General features: G+C 41.0%; 2 protein-coding genes across 2 annotated transcripts in view; one reads left to right on the top strand and one right to left on the bottom strand.

The window, feature by feature from the left end:
• Window positions 1-8,119: 8,119 nt before the first annotated feature.
• large2 (LARGE xylosyl- and glucuronyltransferase 2) overlaps window positions 8,120-24,083 on the top strand; it is a 119,315-nt gene continuing 103,351 nt past the window's right edge. The window contains exon 1 of the mRNA XM_005457380.4: window positions 8,120-8,578. The gene's annotated coding sequence lies outside the window, so the exon portion shown is untranslated. The remainder of the gene's footprint in view (window positions 8,579-24,083) is intronic.
• LOC109202014 (extensin-1-like) lies at window positions 19,120-21,084 on the bottom strand. Its single transcript, XM_019358279.1, has 4 exons — window positions 21,051-21,084; window positions 20,190-20,947; window positions 19,406-20,060; window positions 19,120-19,184 (listed from the first exon to the last, which is right to left on the bottom strand). The coding sequence occupies exons 1-4, from the start codon at window positions 21,082-21,084 to the stop codon at window positions 19,120-19,122; spliced, it is 1,512 nt and encodes a 503-aa protein (XP_019213824.1).

The raw sequence follows: 24,083 nt of genomic DNA, 5'->3' as shown, positions 1-24,083 counted from the left end.
GAAGCCAGGTAACACACACCAATTAGTTAAACTGCAGGAATGTCTTAAAGACATAAAGACCTGGATGGCCGCTAACTTTCTGCTTCTTAATTCAGATCAAACTGAGGTTATTGTACTCGGCCCTGAAAATCTTAGAAATATGGTATCTAAGCAGATTCTTACTCTGGATGGCATTACCTTGGCCTCCAGTAATGCTGTGAGGAACCTTGGAGTCATTTTTGACCAGGACATGTCCTTCAATGCACATATTAAACAAATATGTAAGACTGCTTTCTTCCATTTGTGCAACATCTCTAAAGTTAGAAATATCCTGTCTCAGAGTGACGCTGAAAAACTAGTTCATGCATTTATTACTTCCAGGCTGGACTACTGTAATTCTTTATTATCAGGATGTCCTAAAAACTCGCTGAAAAGCCTTCAGCTGATCCAAAATGCTGCAGCAAGAGTCCTGACAGGGACTAGAAAGAGAGAGCAGATTTCTCCTGTTTTGGCTTCCCTTCATTGGCTTCCTGTTAAATCCAGAATTGAATTCAAAATCCTGCTCCTCACATACAAGGTCTTAAATAATCAGGCCCCATCTTATCTTAATGACCTTGTAGTACCATATCACCCTATTAGAGCACTTCGCTCTCGCTCTGCAGGCCTACTTGTTGTTCCTAGAGTATTTAAAAGTAGAATGGGAGGGAGAGCCTTCAGTTTTCAGGCCCCTCTTCTGTTGAACCAGCTTCCAGTTTGGATTCGGGAGACAGACACTATCTCTACTTTCAAGATTAGGCTTCAAAGTTTCCTTTTTGCTAAAGCATATAGTTAGGGCTGGACCAGGTGACCCTGAATCCTCCCTTAGTTATGCTGCAATAGACGTAGGCTGCCGGGGATTCCCATGATGCATTGAGTTTTTCCTTTCCAGTCACCTTTCTCACTCACTATGTGTTAATAGACCTCTCTGCATCGGTGCCTATGCCATTCCCAGTATGTGCTGGCATGACGTCGGGGCAGCATGAGTACGAGCAATTTTTATTTATTTTTTTTTTGCCGATGCCCGTGATGCCGCCCCCCACCACGATGCCACCCCGGGCAACCGCCCGTGTCGCCCGTATCAAAAACCGCTACTGCATAATGATGTGCTATGTGATCGCTAGCGACACAGCTATGTTAGCATAGCATAAACAGTAAAGCTGGAGGGTGAACGCTAACTTTTTTCCACTCGATAAAAGTTAACGTGAGGGTTCCCGATGGTTAGGGACAAATGCAATTGCATGGCAGGATGCTGTAAACGGACCAAACTTCAGTCAGGAGAACAACTGAGATAATCCATCCACAATACGAGGTTAGTCATTAATATACTGCAACAACATGGGAATAGAGCAGCTGCCAGAGAATTCAACATTAATGAATCAATGGTACAGAAGTGGAGGAAGCAAGAAGAATGAGTTGAGTAACGTTTGACTTATCTGACTGTTTTGTTTCACTTAATGCATCTTATAATCCGGTGCGCCTTATGGTCAGAAAAATATGGTACACCCCTTTCTCTTGCAGTGTTCTTGGTCAGTTTACCCCTTTTCACAGGCTAACAGTCCTGTACTTATACCTAGGCTGGCTGCTGATTGTCCAAACTCTCTTTTTTGAAATCCAGAAATGTTATTTGTAACAATTCTGTTCTTCAAGTTCGTGCTGTCAAGATTAAGATGCTTTCAGACGGCAAGTGGCTTTTGCTTTTGCCATTTACTAAAAAAAAAATGTCTCTACTCTTGATTTAGAAACAGTGCTTTCTTCCTCTAATCCATGCCTGTGATTTGCAGATTATGTCCTAAAGAGAAAAAGACTTGGGTGGTTTCAAATGCCAATATTACATTTCTAGAGATTTAACAGTAGACCTAATGCCATATGATATTTGGAAGGGTCACACTAGTTTTTGAAACGTTGTTTTTATAATGTCTTTCAACTCAAAAATAATCTTTCAACTTGAGCCTTGCAGGTAAGCGTGGAGGTCTTTGACAGCCCTGACTTCAGTGGGGAGCTCAGTCAGAACCATTATATCCACAATGATATGTAAAACTGGCTGACACTTGTACTTTATATTTTTCGGATCTGATTTGTCTCCTCTCTGCTCTGATGCAAAATGGGATGATTCAAAGCTAAAGGAATTTCCCTGAGTCATCTTAAACTAAATGTGAAAGCCCCTTAGTCCAAAGTGCTTCATAATTCATAAAGACAGGGCTTATTTAGACCTGGCTGTCTGTAGTGTTCAGACTATAACTGACTGCAGATTTCTGGGACAATTGTAGGCTCATTTTTGGTTTGTTGTGGGCTTCAGACTGGACAGTAATTAAAACTGAAAAAAATCTATAATTGAATAGAATTTTTAATATATAGAGAACAGAATATTCCAGTTATTTTTAATTAAATGACATCTGAACAACATTGAAAAAATATACTGTGAATTAAATGCATAAAATAACATGAGAAATAGCCTATAACTCAGTAAATGTGAAGGGTTCTTTATTTTCAAGAAACTGAATTAATACGTTTACATTCAAATATTATATAAAAACTTAGTTTCAAATTTCACAAATAAGTCACATTAATTTAATAAATAAAACTGCTAAGCTCTCGTTTAACTCTAAATTTAATGCAATGAGTGAAAATTCAATGTAAGATACATATAGTTTCTTTTTTATATATTTGTTTGTTAACAATATGTTGTGCAATTAGGCATGGGTTGTTGTTTTTTGTGATATAAATGTATATAAGTGTATAAACTCTAGAAGTATTAGTAAGCTTTTAAAATATAGTTTTTATCATTGGAAACAACTATATTTCATAGTTGGTGCATGTGATAGTACAGTTATTTATCTAATAATTGACTCATTAATCTAACATGCATGCTTCTGGCTCAAGATACTGAACTTCAAATTACCACTAACACACTGATAGGTGTGTCTGCAGATTCTTGGCTTGTTCTGAAAAACAAAGCCTTGGCCCACATCCTGTTTCACTTTCACTCTTTTGGATCGCAAACAAGCAATAAGTGTCACACACATAGATCAGTGACCAGGTTCGTTTGTAGGAATTAAAATATTACAAAGCCAGCTTTGTGTATTTGTTTGCAAACGCAAGAAATGAAACTTTTAATTTGAAGTTTGATAATAAAAATAAAATTAAACGGATAAAAAATCAGCGATAAATATTCAGTAAGAGCAGACTGACCTGTTATCTGTTAAAAAATGTGCATATGTGTTCATGTTATTACCAAAGTTTTACCGATTCGATATTACGTATAGGTGTCGGTCCATTACTGACCTAAATTACTGGATCGGATATCGGCGAGAAATAAAAAATGTAATCCGATCCATTAAATATCAAAAAAACACCTCACAAAACTTGCAACACGGCGTAACTCGGCTCATAACCGTAGCACGTCGGAGCAGTGTGCCTCACGTGATAGAGCGGCTGTGTGTATTTGTAGCCTCGCTACCAAACCAGCATTTCATCTCCGAGGAAGTTATCCCAGAGAGAAGTAAAGCAAGTGTGTAAGTTCATCTCTGAATGTTTGTAAAGCGTTCCCACGTTAAGCTTAACAACCGATATATGGAGCGACTGCCTCTCCCTCTCTCTCACCTGCTGCTACTTCAATCGTGAAACTGATCAATGATCAGCTGATCGGCTTTTCTGTGGCGAGTCCGTCTCTCTTCTTTGTTTTTGGCCCACTTTGCACCAGAAAGAGGAAACCAGCGGCTGAACAACAGCAGCACGTTTAAGCTTGATAAGCTGTTGTTAGAATGTATTTAATATTACTTTCTACACCAGGATCCTTTTCTACGTAGCTGACGGCTGGTAACTGTGCAGGGGCGGATCTAGCAAAGTTTAGCCAGGGGGGCCGATAGGGCATGAACAGGGAAAAGGGGGCACAAAGACATACTTTTCTTTCTTATTCTCATTTAAAATGTCTCGCTTTTAATAAATAATTATCTGAATCTTACACCCAAAGTTTTAATCTGATGTAAAATGTATAGAAGTCCATTACTGTATATAGTAACTGTTAAGTCTAATATACCCTAGTAAGCTATAGTACTTTTTCCTTTGGGAAGGTACCATCTGTGCAGTCTGCAATTCTGTTGAAGAAAGATGTTGAATCTATTTAATTATTCTTGAAAAATAATTTATTTCTGTGCATTTTTTTTCACCCTGCATCAAATTAAAGTTGATTACATCGATTAAGCATCATGAGGTGGAGGGTGGGGGGTGGTTCCCTATTTTTTTTGCTGGGAGTTTGCAACCCTATTAGTTAGGTTGCTTAATATTTCTGCTAAGTACTCTTTAAAATACCAGAATAGGGAGGATGGAGCAGGTTTAAGTTTATTAGATTGATCAGTGTTGCTGAACTATGAAATATTTTGGGTGCAGTGTATTTTTTACATACAGGTAAAACAGAATAGCTTTAGTGTTGTTGTTTATTTAAACTTGAGTATGAACTTATACAAAATGCAGCAAGATATTAAAAAACAGTTTTATTGATTAAAAAACACACTATATCGGATTCATATCGGTATCGGCAGATATCCAAATTTATGATATCGGTATCGGACATAAAAAAGTTGTATCGTGCCATCTCTAGTTATTACAGGATTCGGTTATTTCATTTAGTTTTGGAAAATCATTCATTCCTTTTGTTCTGCAGCTGTATTGTGATGCAACCTTCCTTTAAAACGAAAATGCTTCACATCTTCATAATGGCCTTGAAAAGATGGTTTCTCAGTAATGTAAAATCTGGTTTGTTCAATAAAGTAACTGTTTGCTTTCTATGTAACTGTGGTCATGCTGTGTGATTATGTGTGTCAGTTGTTTCGTATTCACATAATCAAAATCAATGCAAAATGAATCTAGAAAATATTTTTTATCAACTTCATGGGGAACGTCTTTTTTACCCTTGGCTATGTTTTATTTAAGTGAAAACGTATTGAATGAAATCCAGCACACTGCTGTGGCTGTGAGCACAAAGGTCCTACTTCTGTTTATGAAGGGCAGCCAATCAGAACATATTTGACTTGAAGCTTAAACTGCTTGTTTCAGACAGTGGAGTTTGAGCTAAATAAGGATTATTTTGAACTGTGAATCATGCAAAGCTGTTCAAGACGGAGGAGACTGAACTGTTCGGTCTCAACAAAGCTATTTGGGTCAAACTAAATTTGCCTCTCGTACATATGTCCCTCATGAAAAATGGATGCATCCATTGGTTTTGTTGTTGATGTATTTTATTTTTTGTTGCAATAACTGGACTACAATAAATTTCTGATTGTCATTGTTTTGAATATAAATGTTAACCAAGCAGGTACCCACATAGCAAAATTGGTATGGCCCGGATCTGGCCCACACAATGTGCTTACACATGGTCCACATACCGCAAAGAATTACAGCCCTTTGGTGGCCCAGATCCGGTTTGCCAGAGGTGACCCACACATGGGCCAGTTGCAGACACACTGGTGGTCCTGTGCTGGCCCAGAACAGTTTCAGCTCTGGCCTCAGATGTCAGCCTAATGTGTACCTTAATCAAGCCATGTAATAACAACATGTGCCGGAACATAATAGTGCCAAAGTAACATGAAGAAACTCTGTTCAGACAGTGAATGGACTGATTCTTATATGGCACTTCTCTATTCTCACAGATTACTCAAAGTGCTCTATACAACATGACACATTCACCCAAACCTTCACAAAACTGAGTGCTTCCTCACTACATTCATACACATTCACACCAACTGGAGGAGGTGGGGATCGAACCACTAACCTTCCGATCAGTAGGTGACCTGCTCTACCTCCTGAGCTACAGCCTCCCGGGGGTAAACATGAGTAAACCCTCACTAGGTTTTGGATAAAGTGTACACTCACAAACCTGTCAAACCTGCATTTGAAACGTTGGCTACCATAGCAGTATAGTATTGCAACATGGCATTTGGGTCTCCTAACTGAAATAGGAAAATAGGAACATAAACAGCGCCATCATTGCCAGACCTGGCCCACATCTGGTTGACATACACCCTGCCATGACACCAGTCAGTCAGAAGTGCCAGCTTGATGCCGGATCCGGGTAAGACCTGTTTTTTTCTATGAGCCTGGGCCACATAAACCAAACCACAATCAGGCCAGATGTGGCATGCCATCACATAAACAGTGCCATCTAGGCCAGGCCTGGCCCATATCTGGATGACATACCACTTACTATGCCAGAAGTCAGCCAGCAGTGCCGGCTTGACACCAGATCCGGCCCAGACCTGTCTGCTATGTGGGTACTGACAGATAATAGACCCAGGACAGTGTTATATGACATTTATAATTTTAGAGTTTCGACAGTTTACAGTGTAATTAATCAAATCTGCCACTGAGATATTCAAAGGTACACATCATGTCTTTAGCATGTTTCTTGAATATTAACTATGCAGTGTGTTATTGATGGAGACCAAGAAAATACTGCTGAACTGCAGAAATGTACTTTAGCTTTTAAATTTTGCAGTATTCGGTGCATTGATTTTTTTCTACATTTTGTGTGACATCTAAAATCTAAATATTGGAGTGCTGATAAGCTTCAACTTCAGAAACTTCAGAAACTTAAGCCAATCGGTTGCTTTAAGTTTTTTTAAGTCTGATAATTCCTTTTAAAATTCTCCGAAGGCACCAATAACACAAACACAGATGAGAAGTCCAGTTCAGCCACTTCAATTAGTAGAGCTGAATTCATGCCAGCAAACAGAGCAGCCGGGCCTCTAACGCTAAGCCTCAGGAAAATACAAATGAATAAGTGTTAATGAAATTCCTCAGGAAGTTGTTATGAAGGAGGGAAATGCTGCTGAGACCAAAAGTGCTTAGTGAATATTTTAACAATGCAATCTATATGGATTCACTGTTGAAGCGAGCCTCAAGTGACAGTGGAGGGAGTGCAGTTTATTTGCTTGGCTGTAGTTTTAGTTCAGTAAAATGAATATGCATGCACCACTCATATATTCTTTCTTACTATGAGGTGATTATCCACTTTAACTTGTCAAATAAAATCATTAAAATCCTGAAAGATGGCCATATAGTATCAAACTGAGCCCATAACCAAGTCAAACTGAGTTACACTAAAACCTTCAGTTCACTTTTTTTAAATCTTTATTTACAGAACCATCATCTTACACTTAGGTTGCCATGACGATACTTCTGGGTTACTTCACCCAGTTAGGAACCTTCACCAGTAAAAGTGACCATGAAAGTGCAGCTCTGTAGGCCGCTGCTTGGTTTGGGCACTCTCAAATACTGAGGACTTTTGTGATGGGAAGTCGTTGAAGCCAATGAGCAAGCAGAAGATAACATGGCTAATCCTACTTTTTGAAACTTGACCAACTATAACAAATTAGACTGCATTTTTTATTCGGTATGACCTAAAGTGACAAAGAAGACAAGACAAGGAAGTCAGCTGCAACGTTGCAAAGCGATTACAGAGGTCAAGAAGAAGCCCTTTCCCCGTAGACCTCTGTAGAACTTTTGTACCAAAGCTATTACCATCTGGTGGCCTACAGATAAATACAAGTTTAAGGCCCTTGGCTTCATTTTTCTGAACAGAAAGCTAGTTTATGTAGAAATACCAACAACATTGAACTAATAACGCCAAGCATTTCAAGATAAAATCTTAGAAAATCCAGAGAGAGCAGAGCATTACATCTCATATTGCACTTGTGTATCTTCTTGCTCTTCAGATGTTCCCTGACAGAACTTGTTGAATCTGGTTCCAGGGTTTATTTTTGTCAAATGCTTGTGCACTGAATTGAGCTACAGGTTGCAAGTGAGTTTTAAAACGCTGTGAAATCCCTTTATTGTGCTTTGGTCAGATGACATAAGTGGTTGCGCGGCTCAATGAGCATGACTGAGTACGTGTCTGCTCCTTTTAGAGGATGAATACGTGCAGGCGGCTCCTGGAGAGGAGCCGGAGCCTTTGTGTCGCCGAATCGGCCAAAGAAAGAGAGAGAGGGTGTGTGGCCGAGAGACAGCGAGAGGGTTGCTATTGGCTGAGCTTGTGTGGGGAGGGCGGAGTTTGTCCTCACGTCGGGGGACGGGAGGGGGTGGGGGCTGCTGAAGACTGCCCATCTCCCCTTATTTTTCAGGAGGAGCAGAGAGAAGGAGGGACCGTCGGTACTCCTTTGCTCACGAGCGTGTTGCGAGACCGGATCTGACAGCCGCAGCGCCCCCGCGCTTCCTACCCAGACAGGGTGCAGCGTTCTGAGGCTGGACTCGGCCGATAAAGCTCGGCAACCTCGGTGCGGGATTCGTGCTCGACCACCTGGCACTGCTCCGCGCTCCGTCGTGTGAGGACAGATTTACTGAGCCGTTAACGTGGAGCGTCTCTCCCCAAACGCACAAACACTACACACAGGCACGCTTTCTGGACCGGAGACGATGCCACCTGCTCCTTCGTCCTCCGCTGAGCTCTCCGCTCAACTCCGGACGGATTTCTGAATGGTTTACAAATCCGCTGGATTAGGATATAGAGCGACTGCGGCCAAGAACAGCAGAACAGTGGAAGTAACAGCGAGCAGAAGTTGAGACGCAGGTAAGGGAGGTTTACACTGTGTGGCAGATACAGCAGCAGCAGGCTGTGATGTGACTCAGGAGGGATCACAGCCAACATTTCAAATCTGTGATGTTACTGACGTGTAATGCTGCCTGTCGTGGATTATGTCTGTGATCGAGCGCGCGCGCGTGTGCCTAAGGCATCTCCATGTGACTTGATTGGTGGATAAGGTGTAATTGAGCGACATTCTTTTTCTCTGAGCCATGTTCACCCCCCCTCAAAAAAAACAACAAAAAAAACCCACACACACACGCACACAAACACACACGCACCACCATTACTCCTGTGCGCGCACACACATCACCTTTCACTTCTTCATGCTATTACTTTGAATTGGCAGTGTGCCTCTCGAAGGAGCTGTCACACATTGTATCACACTGGATAACATTCAAATCCTAAGGTCACGAACATCGTCCCAGTTTCTGCGTGGATGCATAATCCTTAAATAAAAAAGAACGCACAGCTGCTGTAGACGTAACCGGCTCCATCAGACCACCGCAGCGCGCTCCTAATACAGAGTAAATGACATACTGTAATAAACGGCAGCAGGGAGCAAAGTTAGACAGAAAACAGGCCACCCGAAGAAAAAACCTCAGGATTACCTGAACTATACTCTCCCGCACTAACGCACCTTCATCCAGTCTAACAACACATCACAGCCCTGCGGACATGACGACACACAGCTACTGTCATCATTTAAAAAGAGAGGGAGAGATTTAGCTTTAACCTCGAGAGGCGAAATAAAACTAAAAACTTTATTTCATATTTGAAGCTCATGAACTTTGAGTACATTTGGAGTGCTACTCCACTAAAAACAACCACAAAACAATTCTTTAGTCAAATATATGACATGTTTTTTTTCCGCTCTTTTAAAATATGAGGCTTTGTTATAAAGTAAGGCACTGAGTTACAGACAGCCTGTCCTTGGACATAAAGTTAATTTGCAGCTATCTGAATTGCTTAAGCATTTTCTTCCTGTAAATTGCATTGCTCTTTATTTTTTTCTAGTTTTGAATAAATGAAATTTTTTTCTTTTTTCTTATTTTAGTTTTTTCTGTTTTAGTAATTTTACAGTTTGTATCAGACAGTTAATGTGAATATAATCTGCAGGTGATAATGAAGACATATATACATCGGTATGATAAGGCTGACCATGCATATTGTATTATTGATAGCGTCTTATTTGTCTTATTTATTTTATCTATGTGAGAGTCTGAATATTAAAACGTAGTGCTGCCTGAGCCTGATAAAATGTCTCTTTTTATGACCATGTGCCCACTGACCTCCGGTTTGGCTGCACTGTGAATGGATAAATGTTCTGAAGCTGCTGCCCTTGTCCTCAGTGGTTCATGGTTCATCTGAAACAGACTTGGGGAGGATCTGGAGAAGTAAAATGCAACTTGGTTCACTACCAGTAACCAGAGGTGTGGCCAGATTAACCTGGACTGGGATAAATGAAATATCACACAGATGGAATATAGATTATAAAAGGGAGAAACATTTTATTTCAGGTATAAAGTTCGACCACAGCTGCTTTGTGTTAATATTTACAAATTTTTAAACTAAATTTAAACGTATTATTTTCTTCCTTCTTCTTCTTTTGGCCACTTGGGGGCAGTGCAACAAAAAATTGTTCCGTATTTGGGCCAACATGGTGTGTCCACTTCAAGCTCTGGACTGAGGAATCGCTTATGCCTCTTTTCCACTCTCAGCTTGACTCGACTCTGCTCGGTCTCTGTTGTTTTCCATTAAATTGAATGACCACCTGAGTGCGCCTGGGTCATTACAGCTGAAAGTCCTGTGATGTCTTTGCTTGCGAAACAAACGCAACAGAACAATGGAGGACGTCTGGGTGTTTGTGAAACGCAGCCGTTTCTATCGTTGCCGAATTTCAAAATTTTGATTTTTGGGAACAAGCCACTCTCATGGCTCATGGAGTGACATCATTGATGGGTCAGTTGTTGGCTTGCAGTCTGTTGATATCACATTTTCAGATCGACTCGGTTCACTTGTGATTTCAGCTGAGCAAGTACTAAAAACGTACCTGGTACCAGGGACTGCCACCTGATCGGAAACCCTAGCAAGTAACACAAATGGACCTGAGGCGATTAGGTGCTAGTGGTCCCAACACAACACCAGTCAAGATTTGATTTTTTTTTCTTTTTTTAAATAAAAAAACAAACAAACAAAATACCTGGGAGGTGTATGTTGAGCTGAGGGGAACTGCACGATCAGGTGTTTTTTGCAGTATACTCAGGTTTGTATTTTTTTTTTTTTTTTTTTTTTTTGTGACTTACCTGGAGCCTGGATGGGCATCCAGGCAGGACTACAAGCTCTTCAACATAGTCTAGATGCCCATCTCCTCCTGTGGCGCTCTGAGGCCACATGAAATCCTGTGTTTCTCCTCAGGATTCTTTAGTCCCGTTCTTCCAGTTATTTCCCCAGAGCTCATGATTGTAAGTCAGGGAAAACCTACATTTGTCTAAATCTCCTCCTTTTTAGCTCTGACACAGCAGCAGCATTACTGCCCATCCTCTAGTCTGCCTTGTGCACCTTGTAACCTCACTCTGGAACTACACCCAGAGGCACCAGAAACACGATTTGTTTTGCTTCTTAGCAATGGTAGAGCCATTCATGCATCACTAGCAGTACTTGTTCATTTGTCCACAGCTGTAGCACATTCAGCGCCTGGTCAGTGCTCTTCATATGGGTTACCGAGTCTCAAACACACGATAGCTTCCAGCTGGTAACTTGTAAATTCCAACTCCTGACCCAATCTGGAACGCATCAATTAATTTAGAGCAGCAACTCATTCCTATCCTGGAATTAAGCTGAGGCTCAAGAACAGAGCAGGTAAAAGTCCAGCCGATTCACAGCTCGGTAGTGGTTGTCCTGTGTTCTGTATCCTGCATCCTAAAGCTGGGCAGCTCTCTACGCAAGTGGACTGCTGCATGTAAAATCAAATTCAAATTCAAATTTTATTTGTCACATACACAGTCATACACAGTACGATATGCAGTGAAATGCTTAGACAACTGCTCGCGACCTAAAGAAAAAAAGACTATGAATAGGATAGGAAATAAATTTGAAAATTAAAATGAAGGATAAATTTAACTAGGAAGGAATAAAATATAAAAATTAAAGTTAAAAATAAAATAACTGTACAACACAATACACAAATACCCAGTATAGAAATGTATAAGAATATATGAAGAAATATAGAACAATAACAGCAGCTGTACAAGTACTAAATGGTAATGAAGAAATGTAATGTCCAGGGTTGTGCAATCCACTTGTGTAGCAAAGGACAGCTTTGACAACCTGATTCTGCAGACATTGTCCAGAGGTTGGGTGGGAAAAAAGCTTACTCCCAACCTAGGATGTTCACACTTAAATTCAAACTGTTGAACAGCTTTAAAAGAGCTCACAAAAATGCCTGTATTTGTCATAGTATGATATTGAAAACTATGGCGTCTACCTGTGGGATCCCGTTGTGACAGCTGTTACTTCTTTAAACGCTTGGCCACTTCTGCTTCCTTCCAATCTTGCTACCTCCTTCCAGAGACACTGTCCAGTTTGCCATTTGTCCGATGAACCATGTCGTCAGTTTCTCTTTTGTTTGCGCTGTCCTCTGTGTTTGTTACAAAGGAGAGCTCCCAGACAAACTGGAGTAAGCGTTTAAAAAGTCCGACCTTTTGGCTGCTCGTGTCTCTGTCTGCCCACCGTCTCTTTTACCCTGCTTCTCATCTCTGTCTTTTTAATAAAACAGGTGAACTCTTCTCCTGTGTGTTTTAAAGAGCAGCATTTAATTATTCATCACTTGTTAGAAGGTCTGCCAAGGTGCTCTGTGCATGCATGCATGTGTGTGTGTGTGTGTGTGTGTGTGTGAGAGGAGCTAGCAGCAGTAGGACTTTGCTCCTGCTGCCTTCACTGACTCGACACTCCCATTCCCATCCAGGAAGTGGAGGAAAAATGTTGTTAACATATTTTCCAAAATCCTTCAAGAATGTGTCTGGAATTCCTGATGACTGCGTTTGGCTACGGCCGCCTCAGAACCATTTCACACTTCACATCAAGCACTTTAACTTAATATCTTGGTTAGTGAGGCTAGTTGAGGGAACAGCGAGGCATATCGAAGAGCACATCCTAACCAATATTAGCGTTGTCCATTTTGAAGATCTCCTGTAGGGAGATTAGTTTGATCAGGACGATTGTGCTCAAACTGCAGTAAGTATTTTTGATAGGATGCCTCCGTTCTGGGAACTCTCTCAGTGGGAAAAACACCTCCACACCCTTTCATGGGCAAACATGGACAAAGTGGTAAATGGCCTGTATTTATATAGCGCTTTACTAGTCCCTAAGGACCCCAAAGCGCTTTACATATCCAGTCATCCACCCATTCACACACACATTCACACACATCGGGAAATTGATGATTGTCATTGATAGTGATTATTTGTCCATTGAGGCAATTTCTTTTCTCTCTTCTTCACTGCCATGCTATAGATTAATGTTACATTCCTAGAATATAACAGACCCCTACAACACAGACATGAATGGGTATTCATGTGCATGTGTGCACAATTCCCCAGCACAAGCATAACTGCCTGGAACGATGTTGGCTGCATTGGTGGGTTACGTTGTAGCGAGGGCAGGGCAACATGGCCCAAAATATTTATCACGATATATATTTGAAAATTTGTGATAACGATATAACTGATGATATAACTGATGATATAACTGATGCGAGACAAAAACTCCACAACTTTATTAGTTGTTGTACTCCAACAAGCGCTTCTGCTTCAAATGATGAAATAGGTTTGTCGTATTTTCTCTCTTTGCCACGATGACCCGCTTGCATGTTCTACAAAAACTTGTGCTTTGGTGGGTATCTGACGGACGAAAGCCAAACCAGTTCCACACCACTGAGGTTGCACCAGTTTTACAAACCAATTCTGGTTCATCGGTTGCTTTCGCCCTTCTCATTCTCCATCGCCAGCGTGCTTTTTCTGCCATGTGCGTATGAAAACAAAGGCACTGCACATGCACATTTACTTCATCTTCTTATCATTGCCTAACATTGTACCGTATTACCATGAAAGATATGATATGGCCCAGCCCTAGTTGTAGCCTCTACAAAGATCCTCGCAGAAGTCTAAATCAGGTATAAGACAGGCAGCTGGTGGTGTTGGTGCTGAACATATAGCTGTTGAAAGGTTTGGTTGTTGTTTGCATGCTCAGACACTATATATGTTTATCTGAGTTGACCTTAGGTGGGTGCTGCATGGGTCATCCTCCAGTGATGTGTGATTCTAATGAAAAGGCTCATTAGTCCGGTGAGTAACAGCAGTGTATTGATGTTCTCGAAAATGCTGCGACTCACTCAGCAGCTCAACAGGGTGAATAATTGCTGTTGTTCCATGCACACATATGATTGTGACCAGTGCATGATGTCATGTGACTCTGGTGACAGATGGCTGAATCTCTATTTAGTCATAAAGAAAGCCGAGGAGGACGACGAGGTAGCGGAGGATTTGTGTGGTAAAGAAATGAATAATGTTTACAAAGAAATGACAGCTGTGCCGCATTTATTCTGCAGGAATATCTGGAGAGTTTCAGGTGTGTACATTAGTGAAGAGCAAATGTTTTAGCATATTTTCATCAAAGAAAACTGTTATCCAATAAGTTTCTGTCGAGACTCGAAATAAACTGAAAATTAGAATTAATGAGAATTTAAAATAAAATAAAAAATCAACATTTGAAGATTGTCAAACCCAGTTATGGATGTTAGTTGAACATTTAAAAAAATCAGTTCATTGATAAATATAATGTAGCATAGATTTATTGATTTTTTTTTTTAAAAATTGCTATTAGCTAATGATTATTTTCTTATTCTAATATTTGTAGCGTATTGTGTATGTAGAAGGGCTGCTGAAGGTTACTCATGATTACTGATGTACTAATTGAAGTCCAGTGTGGCCTGGAAGTGTATGAGACAGCTTTGTGTTACCTTGTTTTGACTGTAAAATGTGGAAATCAGCAGCCTAACGGCTCAGTCACACAAGAGTAAACATAGGTTTGCAGCCTCATTGTTAGGAAAAATGGATGGTTTCCTGATGACTGCGTTAAATTTCTTCAAATCTGATGTGACTTCTATCAGTCACATGGAAAGGTCATCAAAGGTCAACTGGTGGGAGGCAATGAAAATAACACGAATTAAAAAAAATACAAATAGAAATACAACAAATTCTAAAACAATGATCTAGTGAATTTAATAACAACTGAGGTGGGATTTTTTTATTCCTCATCTATTTGCATGAGGCTTAAATAAAAACAAATGTACATTTCAGCTTCTTAGTTTCCCATGGATGTTTCAGATGGATTGGAAGAAATGCAGGAGATCATCGTTGCTTCATAATTTCCACCCACTTGCACAGAAGTGAAGCCAAAATATGTTAGAAATGATTGCTGGAAGCAGTCGTCTCTGTAGTCCAGTCGATTGAGGGAGAAGTATAATATGCATCCAGTAATAATGATGCAATGTAATGCTTGTGTCTGCCTCAGTAAGTTCCACATCGTTGCTATGCTGTAGTATCCCAGGTTCAGTAGGTGCGTCTGATATGATCAGAGAAGAGCTTCCTTTAGACTGTTGCATTGGTTCAATATTTCATTGATTAAAGAAGCGAATAGTGATCAGTCTGAACGAGGTTTATAATCCAAGGCTTTTAACTTTTGGAATATACTGACATAACCAATACCATTTAGTATAAAAGGAGAAGGTTTCCTCATCTTACAAAGGATGTGCTTACCAGAGCTATTGTAGTTTTTGTGTTTTCTAATTAAAATTGAAATTGAAGTTTTTATTGTATATTATATATATTATATATAGAGCCTCAAGAGTCTCTCCATCTAAAGCAATGCATTATCAGGGACTGTAACATCTAGTCCTTTTTACTGAATCACCAAATTATCACAACTTGTTAGTTTCAATGTTAGTTCTAGTCTTTTTATGTGTCACTGGCAAGATCTGATTCACAGTCTTGCAGACGTCCAGAGTCTCAATCAACATGTCCATCAATGCCTCATCAGGCAAATTGTAATATATGCTTTTTCTTTTTTTTAATCTGCACAGCCTCTGCCTTTGTCTTTACAGTATGTATGTTCATAGACAGCACAGGCCAATGGCACGCAATGCAATGCATTATTCAGAGCGTGTGCGAAAACCGAAAACTCTGTGAGAAGACGACATTTACACATTGGTTTGTCCGGAAAGCCGAGATGGTTTATACATTAAATGCCGTTAAGGGGAAACTTTTTCAACTTGTTTTAAAAATGTTATTTATGAATGCAAAGCTTATTTTACTTGAAATGGGGGGAAAAGATTTTAAAGTTATTAGAGCACTCTCCTGTTCATTGTTAAAATTAATATTTGCATAATATTAACATCATTTAAATATTGTTGAAAAGTGTTTTCTTTGCTTTATTTGACAGCTGTTGTTGACTACAAACATCGATATAATGACATAAGGGTAATTCAAAATAGATTGCGTTGAATCATATTACATGTAGAACTTACGATGTTCCAGACATTTGTTTGAGGAAACTGGATCTTATTAAAATTTAATTGAATACTTGGGTTATAGACATTAAGTTGGTACCGCTATTTTAACCGTGATCCATGATGATTTTTAAAGAGTGAAAAAAAAAACACAGGAAAAACAAGCAAAGCGAAAAAGTTTGCCTTAAAAATTTCACATTTATAAAATTAAGGGATCAAAAGTGCTGGAAAAGGTACAGCAAGTTTGAAAGGTGCCAGAATTTATAAATTGACACTCTGTAACTAAATGTTTTTTATTTTTTGAAGGTAAAGTTTTGCAAGACTTCATTGTCATTGGTTATTGTGTAAAATTGATAAAACAAAACCCAAAACTAAACTCCAGAATCACCAAACACGTTTTACATCGATCAGGCGTAACATAATGACCACCTGCTTAATATTGTGCTGTGGTGATCCATCGACATATGGGCTCCACTAGACCCCTGAAGGTGTGCTGTGGTATCTGACACCAAGATGTTAGCAACAGGTCCTTTAGGCCCTGTAAGTTATGAGGTGGGGCCACCACGGATCAGACTTGTCTGTACGGCACATCCCACAGATGTTCGATTGGATTGAGATGTGGGAATTTGGGTCAACACTTAAAACTTTTTGTCGTGCTCTTCAAACTATTCCTGAACAGCTTGTGCTTTGTGGCAGGATGCATTATCCTGCTGAAAGAGGCCAGAACCATCATGGTCTACATTATGTTGTACATGGTTTCCAACACTGCTTAGGTCGATGTCAAAGTAACATCTATGTGGCTGGCAGAACCCAAGGCTTCCCAGCAGAACATCCCATAATGCACCCTGGTACCAGGTGTTCCCCAAGTAAGCGATGCACACCCGGCCGTCCACGTGACCTAAAAGAAAGCATGATTCAGTAGACCAGGACATCCTCTTCCATTGAGCTGTGGTCTAGTTCTGACTTGGTCATTGTGTTGGCTTTTTCAGTGGTAGACAGTGAGGGGATGGGCACCCTGACTGGTCTGCGCCAAACTGTGACGCATCCATCCATCCGAAAGATATAACCTCTCCATCATGTCCTGGGTCTGTCTTTCTTGTCATTCAGAATTTGAGCTGCAGTAGCTCATTGTTGGATCAGACCACATGGACCAGCTTGCTCCCTGCATGCATCAATTGGCCGCCCATGACTCTGTCTCTGGTTCACCACCGGTCCTTCCTTGGACCTCTTTTGATAGTTACTGACCAATCAGCAGGAGCTGTAGTTTTGGAGATCCTCTGAGCCAGTTATCTAGCCGACACAATTCAGCCCTCATCAAATCCTCACACTTATCCATTTCCTCCGTATTCATATTTCTCTACAATTTCATTTGTATTAAAGACAGAAAATATTTGTAAGATACAGTTTACTAAAGCTTTTAATCACAAGACAGTTTTCAGGTCAGTTTCTGACTATAATTAGATTTTTTTTTCAGCAGCTGAAAATAGTTTTTTTTGTGCTTTTTCTGGAAGCAGTACAGTCTATCCATAAGCTTCCATAAGCAAGAGAATTGCTCACATTTACGTCCGCAGCACAGCAGCTGTAAGTTCATTAGTTACTCGTAATAAGAACGAACGCAGAGCTAACAGTGACAGCTCACCTTTGTGACGTGAACAACACAAGAGTCACAGTTTATTGCACAGCTGATGGACATCTTAATCAACTTAATGACGTCTTACTTACAGTGTTACATGTTCTTCTTAAGTGCTTATAGTATTTGGCCTCTGTAATTATCACGTTCAGACAGTGTGATAGCTTCTTTACTAAAATGGTAAATAATGTCTCGTGTTGATGTCATGGGAATATCTGAATGAAGACAAGAAGAGCATTAAGAACATTAAGTGATTCATGTCTGAATGGCAGAATGCAGTCATAATGAAGCCAAATTGTATTTCTGATTAATGGCTGTGCTAATTACTCGTGGATGGAGCCTTTCACAGTATTGATATCGCACTCAAACTTGATTTATGATCAAAATAAAGATGGAAACGTTATTTTCTGCAGTATGAAACCTCTAATGAGCTCTTTCTGATCTATTGTGTGCTAAACTGAAAAGTGGACTATTAGAATATGATCAATATTTCAAAAGTATAATCCAGAACAATAACGTCATTAGGAGCTCTGCAGAGAGCGTGGTCTAATGTACTCTGCTGCTAATGCAGTTGATGGAGTTAAAATAGATTTTGTCTGCGTTTGTGAACCATAAACTTTTGTAATGTAGAGGAAATTTCAACATTTGAAGTTCTTCTTTCTCCTTTAATTACATATGTGAAAGATTTGAGCTACTGGAAAAGAATAAAATTGAAAATATATGTAGTCCTCTTAAAGAATGTCTAGTTATGGTCCATCTAATGGATGCATTCATTATGGACCAGAGTCTTGAGATTTGCATCTTTAATAGAGAGCAGTGAGTTTGGAGCTGGGAAGGAAAAGTACTGAGAAAAATCCAGACTAGCCTTATCCTGCTCAACGTTTTGGAAAAAGAAGATCAGATTCCTTTTTAAATGAGTTTAATCCTGTTTTAATTGCTAACCTGGTTCAAGCAGTAAGCAGCGGGGTAATGGGCACATTCAAAAGGAGCTGAATTAATGACTAATATCGGCTAATTATGCTCCTGGTAGAATTCTCCTCTACTTTTCTTTTCACTGTCTTTGCAGCGTTGTTCCCCTCTATGCCTGCGTTCATCCACTTTTGTGCTAATGGTTTCTCCATTAACCCCACCTGATGGCAGTGTGGGTAATTACAGATATATTTACGGCCTGTGGCCACACACAATGAGGAATAAATAACGTGTTTGACCAAGCAGAAGGAGATATTAGCCATCCCCACCCCAAACACACACACACACACACACACTTCTTTCTTTTTTTAATGAACACCATCACCAGAAGGCGTAGCGCTAAAGTTCTGTTCAGTAATTTCTTCAGCTGGTGAATCTCTCCTTTAACTCGAACTCGTGGGTTCGTCCCGCCCTCCGCCTCTGCTGTTCTGTTATGCAACAGGATGTTTAAAAATAAAATCAATATGGATGCTGATGTAGGAGGGGTGGACCACACTCTGATGTAGGAGGGGTGGACCACACTCTGATGTGGGGGGGTGGACCACACTCTGATGTAGGAGGGGTGGACCACACTCTGATGTGGGGGGGTGGACCACACTCTGATGTAGGAGGGGTGGACCACACTCTGATGTGGGGGGGTGGACCACACTCTGATGTATGAGGGGGGTGGACCACACTCTGATGTAGGAGGAGGGTGGACCAGACTCTGATGTAGCGGGGGTGGACCACACTCTGATGTAGGGGGGTGGACCACACTCTGATGTAGGAGGGGGGTGGACCACACTCTGATGTGGGGGGGTGGACCACACTCTGATGTAGCGGGGGTGGACCACACTCTGATGTGGGGGGGTGGACCACACTCTGATGTAGGGGGGTGGACCACACTCTGATGTAGCGGGGGTGGACCACACTCTGATGTAGGAGGGGTGGACCACACTCTGATGTGGGGGGGTGGACCACACTCTGATGTATGAGGGGGGTGGACCACACTCTGATGTGGGGGGGGTGGACCACACTCTGATGTAGGAGGAGGGTGGACCAGACTCTGATGTAGCGGGGGTGGACCACACTCTGATGTAGGGGGGTGGACCACACTCTGAAGTAGGAGGGGGGTGGACCACACTCTGATGTAGCGGGGGTGGACCACACTCTGATGTAGGAGGGGTGGACCACACTCTGATGTAGGAGGGGTGGACCACACTCTGATGGGGGGGGGGACCACACTCTGATGTATGAGGGGGTGGATCACACTCTGATGTAGCGGGGGTGGACCACACTCTGATGTAGGAGGGGTGGACCACACTCTGATGGGGGGGGGGGACCACACTCTGATGTATGAGGGGGGTGGATCACACTCTGATGTAGCGGGGGTGGACCACACTCTGATGTAGGAGGGGGTGGACCACACTCTGATGTGGGGGGGTGGATCACACTCTGATGTAGCGGGGGTAGACCACACTCTGATGTGGGGGGGTGGACCACACTCTGATGTAGGAGGGGGGTGGACCACACTCTGATGTAGCGGGGTGGACCACACTCTGATGTGGGGGGTGGACCACACTCTGATGTAGGGGGTGGACCACACTCTGATGTAGGAGGGGGTGGACCACACTCTGATGTGGGGGGGTGGACCACACTCTGATGTAGCGGAGGTGGACCACACTCTGATGTGGGGGGTGGATCACACTCTGATGTAGCGGGGGTGGACCACACTCTGATGTAGGAGGGGTGGACCACACTCTGATGGGGGGGGGACCACACTCTGATGTATGAGGGGGGTGGACCACACTCTGATGTAGCGGGGGTGGACCACACTCTGATGTAGGAGGGGGGTGGACCACACTCTGATGTGGGGGGTGGATCACACTCTGATGTAGCGGGGGTGGACCACACTCTGATGTAGGAGGGGTGGACCACACTCTGATGTGGGGGGGGGGTGGACCACACTCTGATGTAGGAGGGGTGGACCACACTCTAATGTGGGGGGTGGACCACACTCTGATGTATGAGGGGGGTGGACCACACTCTGATGTAGGAGGGGTGGACCACACTCTGATGGGGGGGGACCACACTCTGATGTATGAGGGGGTGGACCACACTCTGATGTATGAGGGGGGTGGACCACACTCTGATGTAGGAGGGGTGGACCACACTCTGATGGGGGAGGGGGGACCACACTCTGCACCTTTCACTGCAGAAAATGTTCATCAAGTCAGCCAGAATCAGAATCAGAGAGACTTTATTTATCCCCAAGGGGCAATTAAGAGTCAGCGGGCTTGTTTTTTAACTTTTACCTCCATCTACTGCATTTTCACACTTTTGTATCATTTTTAAGACCGTATAAACAGTGTAGTAGAACAAGTGCATATGGGTGAATCATTAGTTTTCTTAGTATATTGCTGTATAAGTAATCTGTGCAAAATCCCATTAAGATTTGCCAGTCGATGATAATCAAAAGGCAATAAATGCGTTCCACTGTTTATCTGAAACAAGAACGTATACATTAAAAACTCATAATGGTCATTTATTTTCTCCAAATGCTTTAACATTCCAGCTCCAGTTTGTTGTTTTTTAATTTTAACAGAAAAGCTTTGCATGATTCACAGTTCTGAATATATACCAGACTTTCCTGCAGCCCTTTGTTTATTTTCTCTTTGTAAACAAGTTTCAATCTTGCCTCTGCTTTTATGCCTTCTGATTGGCTGACTTTCATAAGTAAAATATTTTAATGGTAGATGGAGAGCAGCACTGACTTCATTCTTAGCCAAAAGCAGAAAAAATATGTCTGAAACTAAGGATTTAAAACAATTTGAAGCCTATTTTGACCTAATTCTTTAACATTTTAATCATATTTTATAATAACTATTTTTAATATATATATTATATTTATTTCAGGAAATAAATATAATATATAGGAAAAAAAGGTCTGTGTGTCATCTAAAATCATCATGGTTTAAAACTCAACTTTTTGCTTTAATTTATAAAGATGGAGAAAAACAAAATGAATTCATGGATCATTGGATACAAGGAATGTTGCCATATCAGATTTTTAGCTTTTATGGTCCGAAGAGTCCAATACAGCGGTCCCTCATTTATCGCAGGAGGTATGTTCTAAAAATAACCCGCGATAGGTGAAATCCGCGAAGTAGCCAACTTTATTTTTTACAGTTATTATAGATGTTTTAAGGCTGTAAAACTCCTCACCACACACTTTATACACTTTTCTCAGACAGGCACGAACATTTTCACACTTTTCTCTCTTGTTTAAACTCTCAAAGTTCAAATGTTTGTAGGAAAATAAGTCCAGTATTATAGAACGAAACCAAAGATCAAACCCTGTTTTCAGGTCCAGAACATGGGAATAGAGCAGCTGCCAGAGAATTCAATTAATGAATCAATGGTACGGAAGCAGAGGAAGCAAGAAGAATCAGTTGAGTAAAGTTTGACGTTTGACTGTTTCGCTTATTGCGCCTTATAATCCAGGAAATACAATAACTTCTACCGTCCTTTAGCATGTCCAGAAGTCCGACTTTTTGTGCGATGGTTAGCATCTTCCTCTGCCTGTTGGGAGCTACTGCAGGAGCCTCTGACGGTGCAAAACGTTTCAGCGACATTGTTGTGTTTGTTGGGGAGAAAACTTACAAACATACAGTGCAGGACTTCAGAGTCACACTGCTAGCATCGAAGATTTATGTAAATTTGACAAACTGAAGGCATTCTGTACTGGACAGGAGACACGGCACGAGATTGATTGACAATGGTCTACAGCCAATCAGGACGCAGAACACAATGTGCTGTTAAAAAAACAACAAAAAAAGGCATGCAAAATTGCACAAAAAAAATCTGCAAAATAGCGAGCCCACGAAAGCTGAAGCGCGTTATAGCGAGGGACCGCTGTTATATTGGGATAACTGTAAAAGGGAAATAAAGAAGATAATCAGTCATAACAGTTTTTTAAATAATAGGTTGTAGTTCATTACATGTAATTCTAACACAGGTGTGTGGTTCTTTACAGCGTTGGACTTGCTTCATTACCTATCTCTAATATTTAGTTATTCATGTTATCGGTATAATGGTATCAGTGGGTACTCTTCTAACTGTCCTTGTTTTATTTCACTGCTTCTATATTGAGCCATCGTTTAAGCTAATAATAGTGTGTGCTTATACAGTCCCTTCCTGTCAGGCTGGTTTTACACATTCCCTCAACATTTCATGACTTGCATCAGAGCTGCAGAGGCGATTGCACAGTTGTTGCCCATGCTGGGGTGCATGTGAGCGATGCTGCTGCAGTCATGATTGATTTCATGTCATTATCTGTTTGCTGTGATAATGTTTTAGCGCCTCCATGGCTGATTGCTGTTTGTCGAGTTTATAATTGCCAATACTGAGGGTCGAACAACAAACAAGTGTGTCAAAAGAAAAAAAGAGGCTGAAAGAGCTGATTAGGGGCTGTTTTTGTAAATGACTGTTGCACTTTGTGCTTGCCTCGAGTTCCCGCAGTGGAAGAGCTCTGTGCAGTGTGTAGTTGTTATTTGGAGGCCACTTCAGAATATACAGACAACATGAAGTTTTATGTATAATTGAAAGTATAGCTGAGAGTGCGCTCAGCTCATTAGAGTTCTGAAGATGGAGAGCTAGCATGTTAGCATCCTTCTTAGCCTGATTATATGGAATAAAACCACCAAGAGATTCTTTTTTTATAGTTTGAAACTTGCTGTATGGAATCTTGTTTAAACGACTTTCCTTTAAATTAAATTAAAATGAGTAGGAGTGTCCTCTGGGCTCGCCTTTGTGTTTGCACTAGTTTTTATTTCAAGAAATGAGATTTTGTTCCTGTGCGTGGGTCAAAATGCCAAACAGGAGCTAAGTTATGCACAGTGTTGATGAGAATACAAGTTGAACTTTTGACTGAAATTAAAGTTTCTCAAAAGTCCTACTTGGTGTTTTTATTTTTTTTTTTTAAGGACTGGTAGAAAAATCATAGTCAAAACAAAAACAGCTGTTTTTCAGTTAGCAGCTTGACTGTAACGTGATAGCAAATATAACTGTGTAGAGCTGAAAATACTGGAAGTGCACAGTTCATCCAATCACATCTAAAATAATAACAATATGGGCTAAATGACCAGAACTAAATGATAATAAACTCAAAGAAATGAACTGGTCTCTGTTAGCAGGCTATATTAGCTTAGTTAATGACTGACTTAACTGAACATAGGCATTGTGGTGTGTTTGTGTCACTTTGTGTTTTGTCTTCAGGTTAAAACACTCATGGAAACTGTGAAGATGAAATTGTTCAAACCACTGATCAGTTTTGTCGTCAAACATCT

This window comes from Oreochromis niloticus, linkage group LG1 (genome assembly GCF_001858045.2).
Source record: "Oreochromis niloticus isolate F11D_XX linkage group LG1, O_niloticus_UMD_NMBU, whole genome shotgun sequence".
Taxonomy (NCBI): Eukaryota; Metazoa; Chordata; class Actinopteri; order Cichliformes; family Cichlidae; genus Oreochromis; species Oreochromis niloticus.
Note: the sequence above shows the minus strand (reverse complement) of the source record. Positions and strands in the feature narration are given on the sequence as shown.